This window comes from Lepidochelys kempii, chromosome 4, assembly GCF_965140285.1.
Source record: "Lepidochelys kempii isolate rLepKem1 chromosome 4, rLepKem1.hap1, whole genome shotgun sequence".
Lineage (NCBI taxonomy): Eukaryota > Metazoa > Chordata > Testudines > Cheloniidae > Lepidochelys > Lepidochelys kempii.
Window position 1 is genome coordinate 50,071,277 of NC_136383.1, and position 21,554 is coordinate 50,092,830.

At 42.2% G+C, this 21,554-nt stretch overlaps 1 protein-coding gene across 6 annotated transcripts in view; it reads left to right on the forward strand.

Moving 5' to 3' along the window:
- NOCT (nocturnin) overlaps positions 1-16,034 on the forward strand; it is a 74,240-nt gene extending 58,206 nt beyond the window's left edge. For 3 of the 6 annotated variants that reach the window (XM_073341148.1, XM_073341147.2, XM_073341152.2), the window contains 2 exons: positions 12,302-12,571; positions 13,911-16,034. In XM_073341148.1, the coding sequence (XP_073197249.1) occupies positions 12,302-12,571; positions 13,911-14,746 (1,106 nt within the window). In that variant the 3' untranslated portion in view covers positions 14,747-16,034. Of the gene's footprint in view, positions 1-5,097; positions 5,520-8,056; positions 9,446-12,301; positions 12,572-13,910 lie in introns of those variants that run through there. The other 3 variants (XM_078852481.1, XM_078852482.1, XM_073341153.1) reach the window with 3 other exon arrangements.
- The last annotated feature ends 5,520 nt before the right edge of the window (positions 16,035-21,554 follow it).

Below are 21,554 nucleotides of genomic sequence, written 5' to 3' on the forward strand. Positions count from 1 at the left end.
GGTGCTGAGCCCCCCAGCCTCCAGCCGATGCTTCTGGGCCCAATCCTGCCAGGGGCTGATGCTGCGCCACCCCATTTTGGCGCCCACGGCAGGTGTCCCTCCCCTAGTTCCAGCCCTCAGGAGGTCATATGGGCTGCAGTTGTGTGCTGCTTGGGCTGCGGGTTGAGAATCATTGCTGTCAATACTTAAATTCATCAGTTTTTATAGTATGCTTGTTAGGGGGCTTATTCCTTCACCCACTTACTTCCCTGGTCCTTCTCGCATGAACAGTGAGCAACAATACCCGAAGTCCAAAGGTGCAAACAATTCGATGTTTATTGGGGTGAACTTCCAGCAAGCATGATTCCAGTTTCCTTCCTTAGTGTCCCCCTTCCCAGCTCTGACACCACAGAGCCTTACACCCGTATCCCTGTTCCCATTCCTGCCCTTAGCCAAACATGATTCCAATTTCCTTACTCCCATTCTCTGTTCCCATTTCCCCCTTTAGCAAAACATGATTCCAATTTCCCCACCCCCATTCCCTGTTCCCATTTTCCCCACACACACCCATCCCCTCCCACCCATGCCTCCTCACTTCCTCATTGACTGCAGACTATATAGTAAAACCTGAGTTCTGCTTAGCTATACCTTAACCAATCATTTTCCTGAAATTTAACTAACCAATCCTAACATATTGTAACGTGATTATGTAACCAATTATATCCCACCACCTTGATTAGTTTACACCCAGCAAAATTAATTATACAGCAGACAGAAACAATCACAGAACCAGACAGAGATTATACAGACAAACAATAGCAAAGTGGGAACTATAATGACAAAACAATACAGAAGTGAGGATTTCACATCCCAGCTGTTGATAAGTGAGTTCTTGCCAGACAGGATGCTATCAAACTAAGTTTCCTTTTACATTTTCTAGGCACTTCCCTTTCTTTGGAGGTGATAGGCACTATCAGGACAGGATTGTATTCCTAACAGCCAAATAGTCACATTGAAATAAGGTGCTAGTTTGGCATGTGAGGATGTGACCGTTTACTTCCCAGTTTATGGCTGCCTCTGTTGCTTAGCCAAAGGCCTTAGCCTAAGAACAGGGCCTCAGACTGTCACAGTAAGAGAAGGACCTTACACTGGCAGACAGTGATTTTGATTCTTTCTTTTATACCTCTAACTAGCCAAGTGATAAGAATACACCTAAATTCTTCTAGTACAGGCCTTTACCGACAAGCCTGAATATCTGTATCCTAACAATGCTGACTATTTCGCTTTGGAGACTGATCCAACTCCTGATTAAGTCTGTGTCTTTCCACTGACTTCACTGGCAGTTGTATCAGTCTCACTTGTGCCCCAGTCATACAACCGGTTCTACCCAAGTGGACCAGTGCACCTGAATGGAACCCCATTAGTGGAGTAAACTGAAGGATTGAGTCTTAATCTTTGCTAATGGTGGCCCTTGGCATATATTACTACTTTTGCTGAGCCCTGAAGATGTTCTATAAATCTATGGACAATAACACATTAAAAACCTAAATATCCTGATTTTTTCCCCCCTGTTAAATTAATAATATTTTGAATTATCTTGGATTGGGGGCACAGGGTTGAGTTCTGCCAAAATAGACACGTCAAGTCTTGATCCTCACTAGGATATGGCCATTCAAGAGGGTCAGCACTAGAAGCTGATAGGTTGGATAAAAATCAATGTGTTTTTTTAATGAAAAAAATATATTTTTATTTTAAATTAAATACAAGCTTATTTTTAAAAAATAAACCTATTTAAAATTAAATTTGAAATTGACAGATTATGCTAAGGCCTCAACTACTTATAATCTATTAATAATTTAAATACAAAAAATATTAAGCAGTATATATTTGAGAGTATATAAGAGAGCTTTAAACTAGGAATTTGGGGGAGATGTCCAGGTAATCTCCGCGCCAGATTTTAGCATTGAGAGGAAAGAAAACGAAGTAAGAAAGGATACAGCCATGGGTAGGAGGAAGGGCAGTGTGGATTCCAGTCTAATAGGTTATACTGGCTGTAGAATGACCGTGCCTAATAGGGTACAGAATGTGAGTGAGGCCAAACAGCGAAAATTAAGATGTTTGTACACCAAGGCGAGGAGCCGTGGTAACAAAATGGAGGAACTAGAGCTACTGGTGCAGGAAGTGAAACCAGATGCTATAGGGATAACAGAAACATGGTGAAATAGTAGACGTGACTGGACTACAGATATCGAAGGGTATGTGCTGTTTAGGAAAGACAGAAATAAAGGCAAAGGTGGTGGAGTAACATTGTATATCAATGATGAGGTAGAATGTAAAGAAATAAGCAGCGATGGAATGGATAAGACTGAGTCCGTCTGGGTAAAAATTACATTGGGGAAGAAAACTATTAGAGCCTCCCCTAGGATAGTGCTTGGGGTGTGCTATAGACCGCCGGGATCTAATCTGGATATGGATAGAGCCCTTTTTAATGTTTTTAATAAAGTAAATACTAATGGAAACTGTGTGATCATGGGAGACTTTAACTTCCCAGATATAGACTGGAGGACAAGTGCTAGTAATAATAATAGGGGTCAGATTTTCCTAGATGCGATAGCTGATGGATTCCTTCATCAAGTAGTTGCTGAACTGACTAGAGGGGATGCCATTTTAGATTTGGTTTTGGTGAGTAGTGAGGACCTCATAGAAGAAATGGTTGTAGGGGATAGTCTTGGCTCAAGTGATCATGAGCTAATTCAGTTCAAACTGAACGGAAGGATTAACAAAAATAAATCTGCAACTAGGGTTTTTGATTTCAAAAGGGCTAACTTTCAAAAATTAAGGAAATTAGTTAGGGAAGTGGATTGGACTGAAGAATTTATAGATCTAAAGGTAGAGGAGGCCTGGGATTATTTTAAATCAAAGCTGCAGAAGCTATCAGAAGCTTGCATCCCAAGAAAGGGGAAAAAATTCATAGGCAGGAGTTGTAGACCAAGCTGGATGAGCAAGCATCTCGGAGAGGTGATTAAGAAAAAGCAGAAAGCATACAGGTAGTGAAAGAAGGGAGGGATCAGCAAGGAAAGCTACCTTATTGAGGTCAGAACATATAGGGATAAAGTGAGACAGGCTAAAAGTCAAGTAGAGTTGGACCTTGCAAAGGGAATTAAAACCAATAGTAAAAGGTTCTATAGCCATATAAATAAGAAGAAAACAAAGAAAGAAGAAGTGGGACCGCTAAACACTGAGGATGGAGTGGAGGTCAAGGATAATCTAGGCATGGCCCAATATCTAAACAAATACTTTGCCTCAGTCTTTAATAAGACTAAAGAGGATCTTAGGGATAATGGTAGCATGACAAATGGGAAGGAGGATATGGAGGTAGACATGACCATATTTGAGGTAGAAGCGAAACTCAAACAGTTTAATGGGACTAAATGGGGGGCGGGGGCCCAGATAATCTTCATCCAAGAATATTAAAGGAATTGGCACATGAAATTGCAAGCCCATTAGCAAGAATTTTTAATGAATCTGTGAACTCAGGGGTTGTACTGTATGATTGGAGAATTGCTAACATAATTCCTATTTTTAAGAAAGGGAAAAAAAGTGATCCGGGTAATTATAGGTCTGTTAGTTTGACATCTGTAGTATGCAAGGTCGAGGAAAAAATTTTGAAGAAGAAAGTAGTTAAGGACATTGAAGTCGATGGTAAATGGGACAAAATTCAACATGGTTTTACAGAAGGTAGATCATGCCAAACGAACCTGATCTCCTTCTTTGAGAAAGTAACAGATTTTTTAGACAAAGGAAACGCAGTGGATCTAGATTTTAGTAAGGCATTTGATACCGTGCCACATGGGGAATTATTAGTTAAATTGGATAAGATGGGGATCAATAGGAAAATTGAAAGGTGGATAAGGAACTGGTTAAAGAGGAGACTACAACGGGTCGTACTGAAAGGTGAACTGTCAGGCTGGCGGGAGGTTACCAGTGGAGTTCCTCAAGGATTGGTTTTGGGACCAATGATGGTGATAGATATGTAAAATTATGGCTCTGGCTCTCAAATTTGAGACCAAGGATTATTTACCATTTTTTTCCAAAATTCACAGGACAGTCCCATTAAATGCTTTAACAATTAATCAGAATGTCTCTTTTTCTTTTCGGCTCTGCTGTATTATCTCTGTCTGGGCTTCCCCCAAGGAACTCTTCAAACTATCAGGTTTCAGAGTAACAGCCGTGTTAGTCTGTCTTCGCAAAAAGAAAAGGAGTACTTGTGGCACCTTAGAGACTAACCAATTTATTTGAGCATAAGCTTTTGTGAGCTACATGCATCCGATGAAGTGAGCTGTAGCTCACGCTCAAATAAATCGGTCAGTCTCTAAGGTGCCACAAGTACTCCTTTTCTTTTTTCAAACTATCAGGCAGTTCAAAGGCAAAAACATTACATTGCAATTTAAAAGACTTTCTTGAAAGACATGATCAAAGTACAGCAAGAACTATGTTGAGACCTAAAATGCTGAATAAACATCAAGCAAAATATTTTGATATTGCCTCTAGAAAAAATGACTTGGAACTTAAAGATGTTGCGGTATCATTCTGCATACAATGTGTTTGTGGGGTTAGATTTGTTCACTGGTAAGATTTTAATTTATTATCCTAGACAAAATCTGTATACATTCTAGATCTCTTACTAGACACATGAACAGTATCTAATCTCAGCTACTTTTTAGGTTTGAACACAAAAATAATCTCTTTTGCCCTCTTAAATCTATTCACCTCTTTTGAATAAGTTTTCTCAAACTCTCCAAAAAATACTCACTTTGGGTCAAGACAAAACCTGAAAAACTTTCAGCCTAAGGTGACTTCTAAAAAGGTATGAATATATGTTCTGAGGTTATAATGAAAGTTCATTCACTGTAATCTCTATTGAAGTCATTTTTATGCCACTTTTTTCAGAGTAGCAGCCATGTTAGTCTGTATCTGCAAAAAGAAAAGGAGGACTTGTGGCACCTTAGAGACTCACAAATGTATTTGAGCATAAACTTTCGTGAGCTACAGCTCCCTTCATCAGATGCAACTCACGAAAGCTTATCCTCAAATAAATTTGTTAGTCTCTGAGGTGCCACAAGTACTCCTTTTTTTTTTATGCCACTGTTATAATAAAGAATACTTTCTAACATGATGAATGTTCAAGTTGCTCATCTTTTGGTACTAAAGCTGTCCACAAAGCCCGTATATTGACTAACAAGCATAAGAAGAAATTTCATTCAAGAATCTTTTTCTTGACTCAGTGTATTGGTCACTGTAATAGCTTATTTAGCTTAGCTCTTTACTATAAAAGTTCACTGTAACCACTTAACCAAAAATATTTTCCACACTAGTCTTGATTGTTTGAAGCAATTCTGCCAGTGACCACTAGATGTCCCTACTTGACTAGTTTGTTCAATAAAGAATGGTCATGTGATGTTAGAGCTTATATTTATGTACCTTTCACTATTTAACTTTGTTTCCTGTATTGGCACTGGTGATTCCTAGCGGCTTAGCAGGTGCGTACGTAAGATAACTATTCTCTTTGTTTACTGTTTTGGAATTCTGTTGGAGTATTGCAAAACCTGTGCTCAACTTAAATGCTGAGCTCTTGGCAGTGCTTAATTTGTAATGAAAGAGGGGCCGGGACTCAAGCAATTTTCTTACTTTCATAACTGACACGCGAAGCCCATCGGGTCGGGGCTACAAACTGCCAGCCTAGAGGTGCTGGGTCTGAGTCCTAGCAAGCCCCATCACCAATTAAGCACTGTTCTTGGGTAATACTGGAAGTATTTAGAACCTTCCACATATGTACAAACTAGGAAATGTTTTATATAGTTAATCAGGTATCTGACAGCTGTAAGACAGCATCTCCATGTATTTCTGTGAGAAAGGACAGCATGTATAGATAACCAGTTATTTTTGAATATATTTAAACTTGATGTTAATTTTAACAGCTGTATGGGGCTTTAAGTCCTACCAGAAGCTTTAAGTACCCAACCTGCTATATTCCTTCTAAACTACTACTAAATATCAGAATTTAAAAAATATGTTGTGTAATCTTATTTATCTCAATGCTAAACAAAAAATGAGAGAGCCAGTTCTGCAAAGAATCTGTTGGGGGAGAGGCATCCGCTTCCTCCAGTGTAGAAGGTCAGACCACTTTCTTTTTTTATAATTAAAGTATAGATCTGCTGCTTGATCAGGAGAAGCAATGGCTGAAATCCTTTATAGAAAAGTATTTCACTATCCAGATAATAATACTATAAGTAGAGGAAAGGCACAGTTGGGAAAGAATAGATTTAAAAAACAACAACAACAAAAACCCAAACACCTAGACAACAGGAATGTATTTAAATAGGCAAGACATGATTTAAAATTTACACTGGAATGCTAAAGCAGAAAGTTATTGAAATAGTCAGCTTTTTGGATCATGGACTGTATTGTACTATATTTGTACAGTGCTTAGTACAGTGGGACCTACTGTAGTAGAGAATAATAGTAGCACCAGAATCATTGGTGGTCATTCTAGAGAAAGTACAGAGGAAAGGTACGGTAAAAAAAAAGTGGAAAATGGTAAACATCATATCTACTCTTAGAGAACAAAAAGGGGAAGTTGTATTGAGGAATGATCCAGGCAGTGGTGCAAGTAGGACAGTATGGTACAGTATGCCGTACCATTAAGATATTTATTGCCGGTACGCCGGAAAGACACAGGAGCAGAACATGGGGCCTCCGGGCAGCCCCACACCAGCAGCTCCTTTGGCACGGCTGTACTGCCCCAGCCCCCAACCCTGTCTTCTGTGGGGCTGTACAGACCTCAGACAGGAGACGCAGCTGTATGGAAGGACTGGGGGTGGTACAGCCGCACCAGAGGAGCTGCTAGTGTGCGGCCACCCGGTGGCCCCACATTCTGCTCCTTTCGCTGCTGCGGTTCTGGAGAGCGCTGCAGTTCCGAAGTCTGTATCCGGCACAGTGGGAGGACAGAGATTCCCCCCAGCCCAGGTAACGTGGGATGGGGAGAACACAGGGGCCCTAGGCAGGGGGCAGGGAGGAGTCACGTGGGGGAGTTATGAGCCCCCCCTTTAGCTGGTGCCCCCCATTTATGTCCCTCCCATGCGTTGCCTATGCACCACTGGATCCAGGAAACTGCAGACCAGTAAGCTTAATACAGTTTCTGCTCTGCAAAGGTACTGGGTGGGAGGGGATGGAAGGGGTAGGAGATTGTACCATGTTTCTCTCTGTTTCCATATCAAATACGATCAGTTTATAAGCTAAAAGGTGGGGAAGTGGGAGTTTTTAGTTGTCAGCCCTGCAGACTAATCTTGGGCTTTCAGAACCAAGATGATTTCTTTCCTTCTTGCACATCATCGAGGAGTAAAAGGCTCTGCAGATACAATTATGCTGTTAGTGACCTCTTGCAATTCCATAGCAAGCCCATTAAAGCCATGGGTATAACTATCTGAAATGACCAAAACCATTCTGTTGGTGTGAAAGAGAACAGAACCTTCTTAGCTGTTTTGACTCTGCAAGGCTAATATGAGTAGAAAGTTAACACTTTTTTGTCATGAAAGACAGCAGGTGTGATTATACAAGAAGCAGATCTCATGGGTAAGAAGGTGCACTTTTATGTACTCTTGAGAGTAGAAGCACAATTTTAGTACTTTTTCTAGCAAGTAATGAAGCGGTCCCTTTGTAAGATCTGACATGAAAAAGGGTAGTCAGAGAGGTGAATGGCAACTAGGGCTCTAGTCAAGCAAGTCATCATGACACTCTGGTTTTATAACAAGCTGAACAGAAAGTGGGTGAACATCTCTAGCCATTTTGTTTGGTTCCACATGGCCCTGGGAGTCAACCTAAAGATATTGGATTAGATTAAACTAAAATATTCATTAGGATTTAAAGGAACATGGTCATCTTGGGAAATTAGTCTTTTTTAAAAAAGTAACATTTAAGATTACCGTAGACCTTAGTTCCTCTTGTGCCGCTGTCACATTGGGGAGTCCAGCTCCTCCGTTGATTATGGTCACTCGCTACTAGCGGTACTTCTTCCTAGGTGATGCCAGCACGTTCAGTATCCTCTGTGACGGTCTTCTGCCCATTCTTCCTGGGCCTTCCTCGCTTTCTTTCCTCCCTGGGTAAGTTCAGATGGGGGATAATATGTGACTTTTCCCCGCAAGTTGATCAGTTTGCCTAGACACCAGATGCTGTCAGATGTCCAGTGTAATTGTTCCCTCGTTGTGTTCCTGGGCACTCTTTTAAACATACTTATTGTGGTTTTACAATGGCAGTGGGACTCCGGCATGCGGGTGGGTTCTGACACGACTTCACACACCTTTGTTTGGGTCCTGTCACTACGGGGAGGTGCTGGGAGTACTGCCTCCCCAGTCAGAGCACCTGGCATGCTGTTCAGAATGCCTGCTATCCTGACCTCTTGGCAGCAGGCTCCAGTCTCTGCTTTCTGTCCCTGCACTGGGCAGAGCTGGGCCCAGAAAGCTACCTCCAAAGGAGCACCAAAGATGGGGAGGGTCTTCCATGGGCCATGTGGAAGAAGAATGGGTGGAGGGAGTGCTGTGGCTAGCCATGGGACATGTGGGCAGAAGAGGACTGCAGGGCAAAAGGGGGGCACAGATTTTGCAGGGTACAGGTGAAAAGGCTGCCTGCAGGGATCGCGTTACTAGGGATTGTGGAGTACGGTAGGGTGGGAATCATTGGCACTAGACGGCTGTTGGGGGCCTATGGTGGGGTAGTGAGAAGTGCTATGGGAGCAGAAGTAAAATGATCGCAATCAGAAGCGGTGTGGGGGTAACTGGGCAGACAGACTTTGAGGGGAAAAGAACCAAAGGTGGGGAGGGGTGGGAGAGGGAGAGAGAGTCAATGAGAGCACCTAGCTGCCCAGCATTTCAGAGCAAGTTAGGGTCTAACCTCCTACTCTGATCGCTGAAGGCTTTAGCCTGGGTAAATAAGTAACCCTACTCCTCATTCTCGAGGCAGGAAGCCCACGGATTGAGTGGATCCATAACAGGCATAGGGCAGAGTGCATAATAAGCACCCTCTTGGTCAAAGGTACAGTGCTATGTATGAAATAAGCTCTGACTGAAATTTATCTGCTGGGCTTATTCCCTAGAACTCAGTTAATGGATTTCCGCCATGACCTCAGACTGTAATGGGGGAAAAATTCTAACTCTACACCCCTGAATAACACTCTTCCCTTTTCTCCCTCAGCCAAAATGAACAATGTAGCTGTCTAACCTGCAACTATCCCTCTGTTAATAAGCAAAACAGGGGGCCATCATCTGACAGGATTCCCACCTCCTGCTGCTTAGGTTCTGTCACTGCAGAGAAGCAGCACTGGCTGGGGAGTCAAGAGATCGGAGTTCTGTTCCTAACTGTGCCACTGACCTGCTGTGCAACCTTGGATGAGTCTCTTCCCCACCAACCGTCGGTCTGTCTTGTTTGTTTAGACAGCAAGCCCTTTAGGTCAGGGATGGGCTGCTTCTACAGTGCCCCGCACAACAGGCCTCAGTCTTGGCTGGGGTCTTCGGGGCTATTGTGATATAAAGTAACCTCGCCTGATAAAGTTCTGAAGCCAGAAATGTAAATTCTGTTGCTGATACGGTGCTTGGAAGGGGCAGGGGAAGATGAACTGTTTAATGAGCAGAAAGTACAGGGCCTATAAAGCAAGGTCCATCTCTCTGATCTATGTCTGAGGCTAGAATGGGTGAATTGGCATTCTTTTGTGTGGTTTTGGAGGAGGGAATATCCATCTGCATATTCACCCTCTTCAAGGTGGGTTTAGCTCTAGTAGGAAATTCTTGAAAATAATTTACAGTACATGACGTGGTAGTATACTAATAGTAGAGTCCTTTTAAAATAACCAATGTAGAGTTGGTTGTAAAAGACTGGAATACAAATTTCTTGTGGCCTCCAAATAGCATCAGTTCTGGTGCTCCAAAAATGAAGTACCTTTCGAACATGCACATTGTGCATGTAAATCCTGAGTACCCACAAGGTTTGGCCCCTGAAACTTTCCTCTTCGTTGCTGTAGAGCAAGATGCTGCTACTGGCTGCATCGTTAAAATAAAAGGACACCATATAAATAGCTAGGTGAAAAGTATTTGACTTATCTGACTTTAAAATCTACTAAGAATTTTTTTTCTCTAATGGAAGATATGTAGGTGGTGAGGGGCTTGTCAGATGCATTCTTAATTCTGGAGAAGCTGAACTTTTCAGAGGTATATCTCAAAAGAATATTTATGAGACAGGAGTCCTAAAACAATAGCTGTCCTGAAGCTGTGCAATTCAGATCTCAGAGTATATGAGGAACTATGAATTTATCTGCTTCTCCAGTGCAGCTTAACTTCCACAGCCATAATTGCAGAGAGAGGTTATGTAACGTATGCTCATGGACTCCCCTCCTCAGAGGGAAGAGCAGAGACTCCTTATTTAGAGGCTTCCACTGGTTTTGTTGTCGAAGTTTCCAGGAAGGGAGCAACAGTTCCTTAAATGGAATAAGTAGGATAGGTGGAAAGCAAAACTCAGTAGCTCTGTACAACGTAGGAGAAACATGATGGAAAATATTTATAAGAATTTTCATAGGGAACCCTGAAACATAGTAGGCTTGGTGGTTCTTTAGCCCATATCTAGGATGAAGGTTGGATATGCAGCTCATACTCAGGCTCTTCAAGCTTCTGAAGTTTTCAGTCCCTTCCCTGCAACCACTTTATTTTTGCTCAAGTTTAAAATGTACCTTCTCCCCTGAGGTTTGTGTTGCAAAGTGAACAATGCTGTCTGTACAGTGCATTGGTGTGGTGACAGGGAGCTGGCTGGAACATTCAGAGTGATGCTCTAAATCTGGTAGAGCAGTGACTTGAGTCTGGGGTTCCCACGTACCAGGCCAATACCCCAGCCACCAGGCTATAGAGTGGGAGAGAGTGTCATCAGAAGTGACTGGTACCCCCAAAACATCTACCTAAAACAAAGGCGCTGGTTTCGCTCCAAAACCAACCATTTTGGCACAATTCAGTTTTTGCAAAACAGTTCAAAAGGCTTTGGGTTTTTTTCTATCGCGGAATGAAAATACACTTCTAAACCTCAAGTTGCAGTGTCTTCTTCCAGCCAGCTCTAATGATGACACAAGTTAGTTGGGAAATTTATGAATGTCTTCCACCTCCCGAGGGAATCCCAGAATTTAAATAACTTCTGATGTAGCAGTTGCCATGTTAGCATAACTTTTCTCCTGAACATTACTAGGGCAAATGTTACATTTTTTCACACCCTGGGCAATCCCACTGATGTATGAGGTACAAGACAAGGCAGAACTTTGCTTTCACAAAGTTAGCAGCACCTTTCATAGCTACTGGTCCTTGCTGCATCTTCTGACGAAAGCATTTCACTTCTAAGAAATTTCCTATACTTCATTCTATTGCCTCTATTTTCTTGAATTGTCTGAGGTGGAAGGCTACAGTATGGAGAATACTCTTAGCAGTTTGCACAGCTATGATAGAGTTGTGTGTTCACATACCCAGCTTTTCTGTGGCTGGTTTACGATGGAGATCAACACAGTGAGTCAACCCTATTTGTCAGATTTTTACACTGTGCCCACGCAATGTGAATAAAATCCTCTAGACAAAGCTACATAAGGAAATGGATGGAAAAATTGAAGATCATTTAATTTGGTCCTATTTGGTTCAAAAGCTGAAAAGAATTGTCATGACAAAACATTTTTGGAGAATCATGCTAATAGGGGGAGGGAGGATCTTGAAGCCAGTTTCTGCTGGTCTCTTGGTTTCTGTCCAAGAATAAATAGTCCCAGGAACCAGCAGACCTGTTTGTTACATACCTCGCAACCTGGCAAGACCCAGATATGGGCCACTATGTGACAAAGATCTACAATGAGGGACAAAAAATATGATTTATGCAGGAAACTTAAAGTGCTGTGGGATTCCTTGTTTATGAATGCATTTATTTGTAACTTAAATCTAACTATTAGCCGTAGTATTCATTGTGGAGTTTTTAAAAATTATAGTGCCTAGTCAGTTCCCCTTAAGATGCTATGAAGACGTAAAAAAACATAACTTTGAGAGAACCCTAGCTGTCTTTTTTGATTATGTGCTGCAGCCCTTTGAAACATGCCTATACAGTGAGGGGCAAATGTCAGAAGTTTCTGGACTTTTTGCAGTACTACCATCGATTCACTAGCCTACTCTGATTTGGGAGGTGAAAGATCGACCCTGTATTTGAAAATAGGGAGGGGGAGTTAATCATACCTGATGCTGAACTGTCGCTTCCTTCTTTCCAGCGTGTTCCATGGGAAACAGTACGAGCAGGCTATATAGCGCTCTTGCTAAGACGTTGAATAGCAGTGCTGCCTCCCAGCATCGGGAATACTTGGAACAGTCAGACTCTGAGCAGGTGGATCCCATAGATCCTAAAGATCTGCTTCAGGAATGCCAGGCAGTTCTTCAAAAACGCCCTCCCCGACTCCAGAGAGACTTTGTGCACCTGAGGGCAGATTCTACCAGCACCCATCGTCCCATTAGGGTCATGCAGTGGAACATTCTTGCGCAAGGTATGAACCTCATATAAATCTCCAACTTGAGGCAGTCCCCTTGGAGCTAGATGCTGTTAAAAATTAATTGTATATATTTTTTTAATGTAGATATAGTGTGTTTGCACAGAGTACAAATATATGGAATTGGGAGGGTTAGGGTAGGGGCAAGTGTAATTCGGAAGAAATAGCAAAAATAGAAAACTTCTGGGTCTGAATTCATGTGACCTTCCCTGCACAACAGTCACACAAATATTTCCTTTTCTTGTACTTATAAAACTGAAGCTACTTCTCCTGTCTCCCCATCTTTATGTGAATACAAGGCATCTCCTATTACATTGAGACGAACCCCAGTATTGGATCCTTAGTGACCTCCAAAAAGTAGACTTGCCCTCTATAATTCTTCTTCTGAAGTTGACTTAACACATTCAGATCATCCTGTGGCAATGTATTCACAAAAAAAACTAGTTAAACTTGGTTCAGAGTTCCAGGAATTCTTTCATTTATCTTGATTATTGCTACTTGGAAAAGCACATTTGAAGTGGAATAATTGACAGGAATAATTATGTTTATAGTGGTATTTTCCACATTGTGCACTCAGTGCCGAGGGTTAAACTGGGCACATCGGCCTCATCTCCCCTTCTCTCTGCACAGGTTTTTTTTTAAACTTTTGAAAAGACTATATTGAGATTAAGTATATTGTCAAATAGCTCTCCTATCTGGAGTCCTTTCTGCCTTGTAACACCTTCCAGATGATAGAGTAAACGCAATAGCATGGAAGAGACTTAACAAGAAACACTACAAGGTGACGTAGCAGCCACATGTACTAATCTAGTTTAAAGCAACTTGTAATTTTTTGGGGTGCCCTGTGTGACACACTTCTTTACAAGGGCCTCGGTGTGTAGAGGTTGTTTATATTTTTCTTACCAGGCACTTCTGAAAATCACACCCCTTTAAGGCATCTCAGATTGGGCATCCAAAATCAGTAGTCACTCCTGAAAATTGTGGCCACAAGTACTTGTAACTGGGTATTTTGGAGCCGCAGCTCCAATCCAGTCTGGTATCCATGGCCTCAGTGTATGCCACAACTTTTGCACACATGTATCCTACAAAGCAAGGTAATAAATTCTCCTGGCAAAATGAAGACAATAGGTCCTATAAATCACACTTAATTTTAACTTAACCCTTAAATCCATTTGGGTTAGGTCCAGATTTTGAGTAGAAATCTGCATACTACTTACCCGTAGCTGGCAGTATGTTTACAAGGGAGTCCCTTATTTTCACAGGCCCATGCAAGTAAGTTAGGGAGAGGCTGGTTTGCTCTGGCAATTAATAGGTACTGATGGATTTTTCATTCCAGCTCTTGGAGAAGGCAAGGACAACTTCATTCAGTGCCCCATGGAAGCTCTCAAGTGGGAAGAAAGGAAGTGCCTCATTCTGGAGGAAATCCTTGCATACCAACCAGACATTTTGTGCTTGCAAGAAGTGGACCATTATTTTGATACCTTTCAGCCTCTCCTTAGTCGGCTAGGCTACCAGTGTACTTTCTTCCCTAAGCCGTGGTCCCCCTGTTTAGATGTGGAACATAACAATGGACCAGATGGCTGTGCCTTGTTTTTTCTCAAGGACCGCTTTACATTGACCAACAGTGTTAATATCCGTCTGACTGCAATGAAGCTAAAAACCAACCAAGTGGCCATAGCCCAGACGCTGAGATGCAGTGAAACTGGGAAGCTGTTCTGCATTGCAGTCACTCATCTGAAAGCCCGTACCGGTTGGGAGAGATTTCGATCAGCACAAGGCTGCGATCTTCTACAGAACCTAAAAAATATTACCCAAGGAGCAGAGATCCCTCTAATAATTTGTGGAGACTTCAATGCAGAGCCCACCGAAGAAGTTTACAAGGAATTCTCTAATTCCAGTCTCAACCTGAATAGTGCTTACAAGCTGCTGAGTGTAGATGGGCAATCAGAGCCTCCTTACACTACATGGAAGATCCGGCCCTCTGGAGAGTGCAGGCACACACTGGATTATATCTGGTATTCCCAGCATGCCTTAAATGTAAACTCTGCTCTTGGCCTGCTGACTGAAGAACAAATTGGACCCAACAGGCTGCCATCCTTCAATTACCCTTCAGACCACCTGTCTTTGGTGTGTGACTTCAGCTTTAATCAAGACCCTGACAGGCTTTTATAACTTGTTTATACTCCATATGGTATTGCAGTGTCTTAACTTGCCATTTTTAAGGAAACTTTTGATGAGGTTGGATTTACTTAAGGATGGGGGTATATGGATGACTTAATATATTTTCAGGCATGTACTTGGAAGTAACTTTGATATTCAAACCTTATAATTTGAAGCCTCCAAAAGAGGGGAAAGGAGTTGACTGCCAGTTTTTGAGTTGCGATGGTTTTGTTCAATGTGTGCTCTGCCACATCTTACTTTGAAAGTTGGAGGGGAAACTCCGTTCTTTCTCCTTTCATTAACTCCTTTGTCTAAGGACTGGATCAATCCTGAAATGAATGTTCAGGCCTTAAGTTTTCAAGCTAAGAATTCAGTGAATATGTAAACAAACAAAATTAGCATGCTGTCAGGGCAAGTTTTAATGTTTCCCATTGGTGCGCACACAAGGGTAAGAAGCTTGACTATATAAGTGTTTTTATTTATTTTTATATTGATGTGTAAGCAATGCAATTGACCAAGTTGTGTGAAGTCTAAATGTAGGAAACTTAATACATTTCAGACACCACAAGCAGATCTAGGAAGGCCCTAGTAATTCTGAAATGATTTTGAGATAGGAGAATTAATCTGTGTTTAAGAACTGATAGGAGCTTCCATAGAGCATGTAATGTGATGCAAAGCCTACTCCAGTAGAAGTGCCTAAGAGAGGAGACTTGACCAGAGTGGATGATGTAGCAGCCCCTTCAGTTCTGCAGAAAATGTGCCTGCATCAATGCATATATGGCCTATAGAGACACAAAGCTGGAACTACTATCTTCCCTGCACTTCCTTTCAAAGGACACACTTAATCCAGGAATATTTTGCCTGTCAGTTTAGTGCCACACATTGCTGAATGGTTTAAATTTAGAGTCTTATTTAGTCTTGTCATAGTTCTACTAACTGTTTGGATAAAGGTCTGATCTTCATGTTCATGTCATCCCCCTGCCTTTTTTTATGTATGTAGCATTGTATTTTGAAGACTTAACACTGACATTTTTAGAAAATGATAAACTTAATGTACTGAGGGGGACTGATGGCTCTGCCTCTGCCATTATAAAACACAGGACAAAAAGGGTTGGCAGCAGTCCTGAGTTGCTCTTTTCTGTGGGTAACTGGAACTCTAGCAATGCATTTGAACTATGGGAGGGAGAAAAATATTAGTATAAGCAGCTCTTGCCAGCCTTGGGGAGTGCTTTTCTTCACCAAGAAGGCCCTGTAGCTATGGGTTGTGAATACAGCAGAGATGTTTTTTGTTAAAGTAGGGGTGGGAAGGGGGGGAACGGTGGCTAGAGTGGGGAAGCCACGGGGCTGACTTTCGGGGGGATTGGGGGGAAAAGGAACCACACATAGGGCAATTTCAAGCTAAAGCAGTATTTCAGTTCAAGTAACATTACTGGCCCATTATGAATTGTAAGTGTTCCAGATACATTAATAAATGGTCTTTTAAAAATAATTATCAATGCAATGTCTTCTTGCTAAAGTGTCCAAGTATCACAACTTTCTATTAGACATATTTTTCAGAAATTGTCTGTGGTGGTGACATTTCCAGTCCTCATGTTAGTGTTACCACCACCACAAAACTATAGACTTCATTTGGTGAGGCAGGGACAAAAAGGCATCCAGAACCCACAAAGAAAACTCATGAGAAATTGGCATTTGTTTTTGCTGGCGAACTGCCTTCTCTGGTAGTACAGCCAAATGCATCTAAAACTTACAATAGGCTATGGCTGTATCCTTCTTTTAGCGACCCTAATTGACGTACCGAATTCCACATTAGCAAGCCAGTGGAGCTGGAGCAAACTACTGTCTTTTTCCCCCCCTCCCAGATGACAGCAGGTATTTGCATTCTATCAATTTGAAAAAGCAAATGTGGCTACTTGCTCATGAGGTGAGCATTTTCACTTAGCGATGCTAAGTGAAATAGGGGCCCTCTGCTGCAGATATGTGCCCACTGGCTAGCTCCCTCCATTCCAAACAGGAATGGTTGGAGTGGGAGAGTAAACACTCCAATCTGATACTGAGTTGTCCACTGCTTTGTCTTACATTCCTACCCCACTACCTGCTTGCTCTGTGTTACCAGAATCGCAGAAGCTCATTCTGCCCTGCCTTTCTCTGATTCTTCTCTGAAAAGTCTTTAAAGTTCTACTCTTCTGCTAGTGTCTTGAGCCACAATTTTGTGTGTCCTTAATCCCAGTGCAAAACATGCCTGGGTGTCAACAGAATTGTGTAGATCACAGACGTAGTATGACCCTTCACTTTCACTGTGGAGACTTACTCATGAATCACGGGTCGTTTAAACTTGGGCCATCAGCCTCAGCAATTTGAAGTTCCTCAGTGAAAACTCAACCAAATAACCTCAGAGCTGTTTCCTCCTGCCCCTTGCAAGCTGCTGTATGAAACACTTCCATGTTTCCACTCCAAAGTGCTGTTTCAGAAAAAGGTCTCTGTCAATGTGTGACAACACACCGGTCTACGGATAGACTGAAATAGTGATGGGTATTTCTAAAAACAGTATTAAAACTGAGATTATTTATCTAACACTTAAACCTGTAACAAATTGGATCCTTTCAAAATTTCATCTTTCATTTCTTAATATTAAAATAATTTTAAAAAAAAACCACCACCCCAGTCTCATCAGAAGCCAAGCGCCTATTCTTCCCTGCTGGATCTTCCAGCAAATTGCAATTCCAAAAGTAGAAGTTGTTGCAATCAGGTATTGGCCTAACTTTTCAGCTGTGATATTACATAGTCTGGGTGACTTGCTATCATAGCTCCAGTCAAGCACCCACGCTTGGCTACTCACCAGGCTACTTTGAGGGGATCCAGATGCTGATCCCCATGTGTTAAGCGTCTGGAATCTGAATAGAGTCTGAGCATTGTCCCCTGACTTGGGGATCCTAGGCAGGCCCTTAAGGTGCAGTTCCTCTATCTGGCAGCCCCTCCCCCGCAGCTTAAACACAACTTTTCCCAGAATCCCATTGCAGGTATGAGCCTTCTGGTTTACCTCTTCAAGGGGGCATGTATTAAGTGTAACTTTTAAAACACACAGACATTTTGCACAGGCTTCTCAACACCACTGCTCTTGCTTTAACAAATAAAGCACAGCGTGTTCAGATCACATAGAAAACATCCTAAGCGCAATCTCCCTCACCCGAACTCACCCTTTCCTTGAGACATGGGCTGAGTTCAGCTATGCAGGATTTCCCCTGCCTCAGACTCCTGCAACAACTTCTCTCTGCTTGAGCTGGTGAAAATGGGTAAAGACCTCAAATAGATCAGCAGCTCCTGCCCTTTTATAACCTGTCTGTCTGTCAGGTGACTCCTGGATTAGCCTCAAGTGATCAGACCTTTGCCACATGATCCACCGCCCCTGACAAACCAATTCTTTTGTGTGAAATCCAGCCTGTTGTCTCGGATGCTTGTATTTAGCTGGAAAACCTGAGTTAATGTCCTCTATTGTCAGCCCTGTATCACTACCACTTGGAGTTTCAGTCCAACAGGGAGGCAAATAGACACTAGAGATGACAACTAGTCCCAGCATACATAATACAGTTTGCAGTCTGAAAGATGCAAAGATTTCATAATCTCACACAGAACTCAAATTGTGCACAGGTTCCCTATGTTATCACACATGCCACAACTGGAAAACAAATGATAGATCTTCCGTTCTGAGCCAGGTCCCAAAATGCTGCAAACCATCCTTTTTCTCCACCACCACCCCCTGCACTTTTGTTATAAACATTTCCCTTCTTTTGTATGTTCATGCTGCTGGAAAAATTCTCTGGCTTTGCTCACAAATGCCTCCGCTGTGATTCCCAAACTCTGGGGCACTGAGCCACAGCACAGAGGCTGCAATAAGTCTTGTTTACTAACAGGACTTAGGAAGCCAAACTATCATGCGGATAGGCCACAATGGCTTTACTGATTGATGGACTGCCTCTCACCCAGGAGGGGTGGGGGTGTTTCAGAAGATCCAAAGGATACTTTTACCGTTTTGTTTGGAATCTCACCATCAACAGTTTAATTTGTTTTTCAAATAAGAGTTAAAAACCACTGTCATATTTTTAACAACAACAAAAAAGTTATCTCCATTTGTTCTGTGCTTGATGGTCTGATTTCTGTGCAACTGTCATCACTGCCAAATCTTTATATGGTGATCCTTCGGGGATCGTCTGCAACTGTTGCATGTCCTTAGAGACTGATGATGAGAGGGAAGCAAGAGGCGGGGCACCGGATGCCAGAGGGCTGGAAAGCAACTCACTTAATTCTTGATTTAACAGGCCCAGAAAGTTACAGCTCTCTGGTAGACCTGCAAGAGGAGATTACAACTGCTGTAGTTGCAGATGTGTTGCATTCTCCCTCAGCGTACCTATTAAAGCTGGGCAGCAATTGGCAATGAACCACTGCAATCTAGGTCAGCTTCGGCCTCTTAACCCAGCTGCTGCCTTAAAGTTTTGTGGGTACCCGCCCTGAGGAAGACTAAAATGAAACATTGCCCTTGGTCTCTTACTATTCTGCAAAAGAAGAGTTTGCAGTGGTGAAAGTGCTTTTGTTCTTGTATTGATAGTCACTGGTCATTTATCTGAATGAGCAGGAGAGCAACGATCTTTGTTGTTGTTGTTTTGGGGGATGACTCCATACCACAGCGTGACTGATTCTAAAGTACAAATGTCTTCACCATCCAAGTTCTTCTGGGACCGTGCCTGCTCCGTGAACACACACTACTCAATGTCCAATGTCACATTCTCTGTTTTAATCTTAGGTAGAGGCTGTATTAACTTTTATCATCACTGAGCCCTTGTCCCCACCCCAAAGTTATACTGGAGGAAGTAATGATGAAGTTATTTCATTGTCTGAAAGTTTGTTTTTAAAAAACAAAAACCTGCTGCAAGTTCATCTTTCAACACACACAGAGCTTAAACAATTGGATTCAAAGTAATGTCACTTGCCCACACCCCATTCCCCCCCAAAAAAAACCCCTAATACCCACTAATAGGTTTACATGTGGCATAAACTGAATTTAACTTGTTCTGTCTATGATCATCTTTGTTTGAAATGGGCATCTACGTTCAACCAACTTCCAGTGAGTAAGGACTGAGATGTCAGTCCCCACAATACAGTAAATTTACTTTTCCTTAATATTCAAGTTGATATATGACACTGTCTTTTATCCACTAATTATACCGTACCCCTAATCAATCTCTGCTGTTATTCACCAAGCAGAGGAAGTGACAAAGAACATAATTTTTGTTGGGAGGAATTTTTCCTCCAAAGCAGCTTTTCAATATTGTTGAAGTCCTTGGATCAGTCTAGTAACAACTGACTCCTCTCCCTTTAATCAAAGCTAAGTGTAAGATGCTGGCAACTATCTGCTAGAAAAATGCAAACTCTTGTTCTGGACTGTTTCATGCTAAGAAGGTAGACTTCCTCAAACTGAGAAATAGGATAGGTAACATGACAACCGATTGTCTGTTTCACAGTTTGCAGCAGTTGCCATGAGAACAGACAGTTTTGAGCAGATGGCATAGGATTCCGGTTTTGTAATTGATAGACGGAGGCCCCTGCCACAACAGGCATTAATAGTCTGATATTCAGCTCTCTATTCAAGGTCACAGCACAGGAAAGGCAGCCCTTTATTGCCACTCATGTTTGACCTAGGTCTGGTAGTCTGGCTTACACAGAAATAGAATATCTTTGCTATAAAATGCAGGTCTCATTTGAGAAGTGACTTTGAACTAATGTCATTGTGGGATTCCAGGACCATGTCTCAATGGCTTCTGTATCAAATGTGCTCATTTTACAACTAAAGATGTTCTTTTGACCAGCACAGGCACCCCGGGCTCTGAGTCAAGCCTGGATTCTTTCCACCTCGAGCAGCAGCAGGCTCAAGAAGTTCGGCCGACCAAACCAGGACTGCGGTTACACAGGGCCAAAGGTATTTAGAGATGCAGATAAGCACCAGGATCTTCAAAGGGGTCTAGATGCCTAATTGCCATAGCTGCTTTTGAAAATCCCATTAGGCACTTTTACGCATGTTTAGACACCTAAATAACTTTGAAAATCTAACCTAAACCCTCTTGTCTTCAAATCATGTCCTCAACAACCCCTTCCTTGCCTCCAATGACGTTGTACAAGTGTCATTAACTGGAATTTACTAAGTAATATGGTGGAGAGTGGGGAAGGAGAATTGTAGAAGTAGTAAATTTTGAGCTTCAGTTAGGGGTGAGAATTTCTTTCCTTCAAGCATGATCTGTAAAAACCATCATCGAGAGGTTGCTGTTGCTCTAGTCACTCAGGGGTTTAAGTGTTAGTGCTACCCCCCTCTCCAAATTACCACCAGCCTAAGCTGCCAAACTGAGCAGAGTACTGTGTGGGTGCTCTGAGGAGCAACTTTCTTAATTTCAGGGTAGCTTAAGAGAGCTTCCTCCCGTAGCTCTCAGATATACAGTACCTTGATAGTGACCAGAGCCTGCCTACCCTTCTAAGAGACAAGTTTAAAAAGAACTAGACAAAGGGACTGGATGTTTGAAGTGCACAGTAAGCATCCCTTCCATTTCAGCCATAGCATACTCATGGAGGCTTTCAGATTTTAACAGCATTTGCTGTGCTTCTGATGAGTGATCTGCAGCAGCATTCACAAGTGTGCCACACTCACTGCTGGAAAGAGGGGACAGCCAAGATAGTGGCAGCTCAGAACTTAACTTTAGGCTGTTGGGCTCAGAAGTACAACTTACATCTGCTCTCTATCCTTTTATTTTTATGATTGCATGAGGAAGAGGTAGAG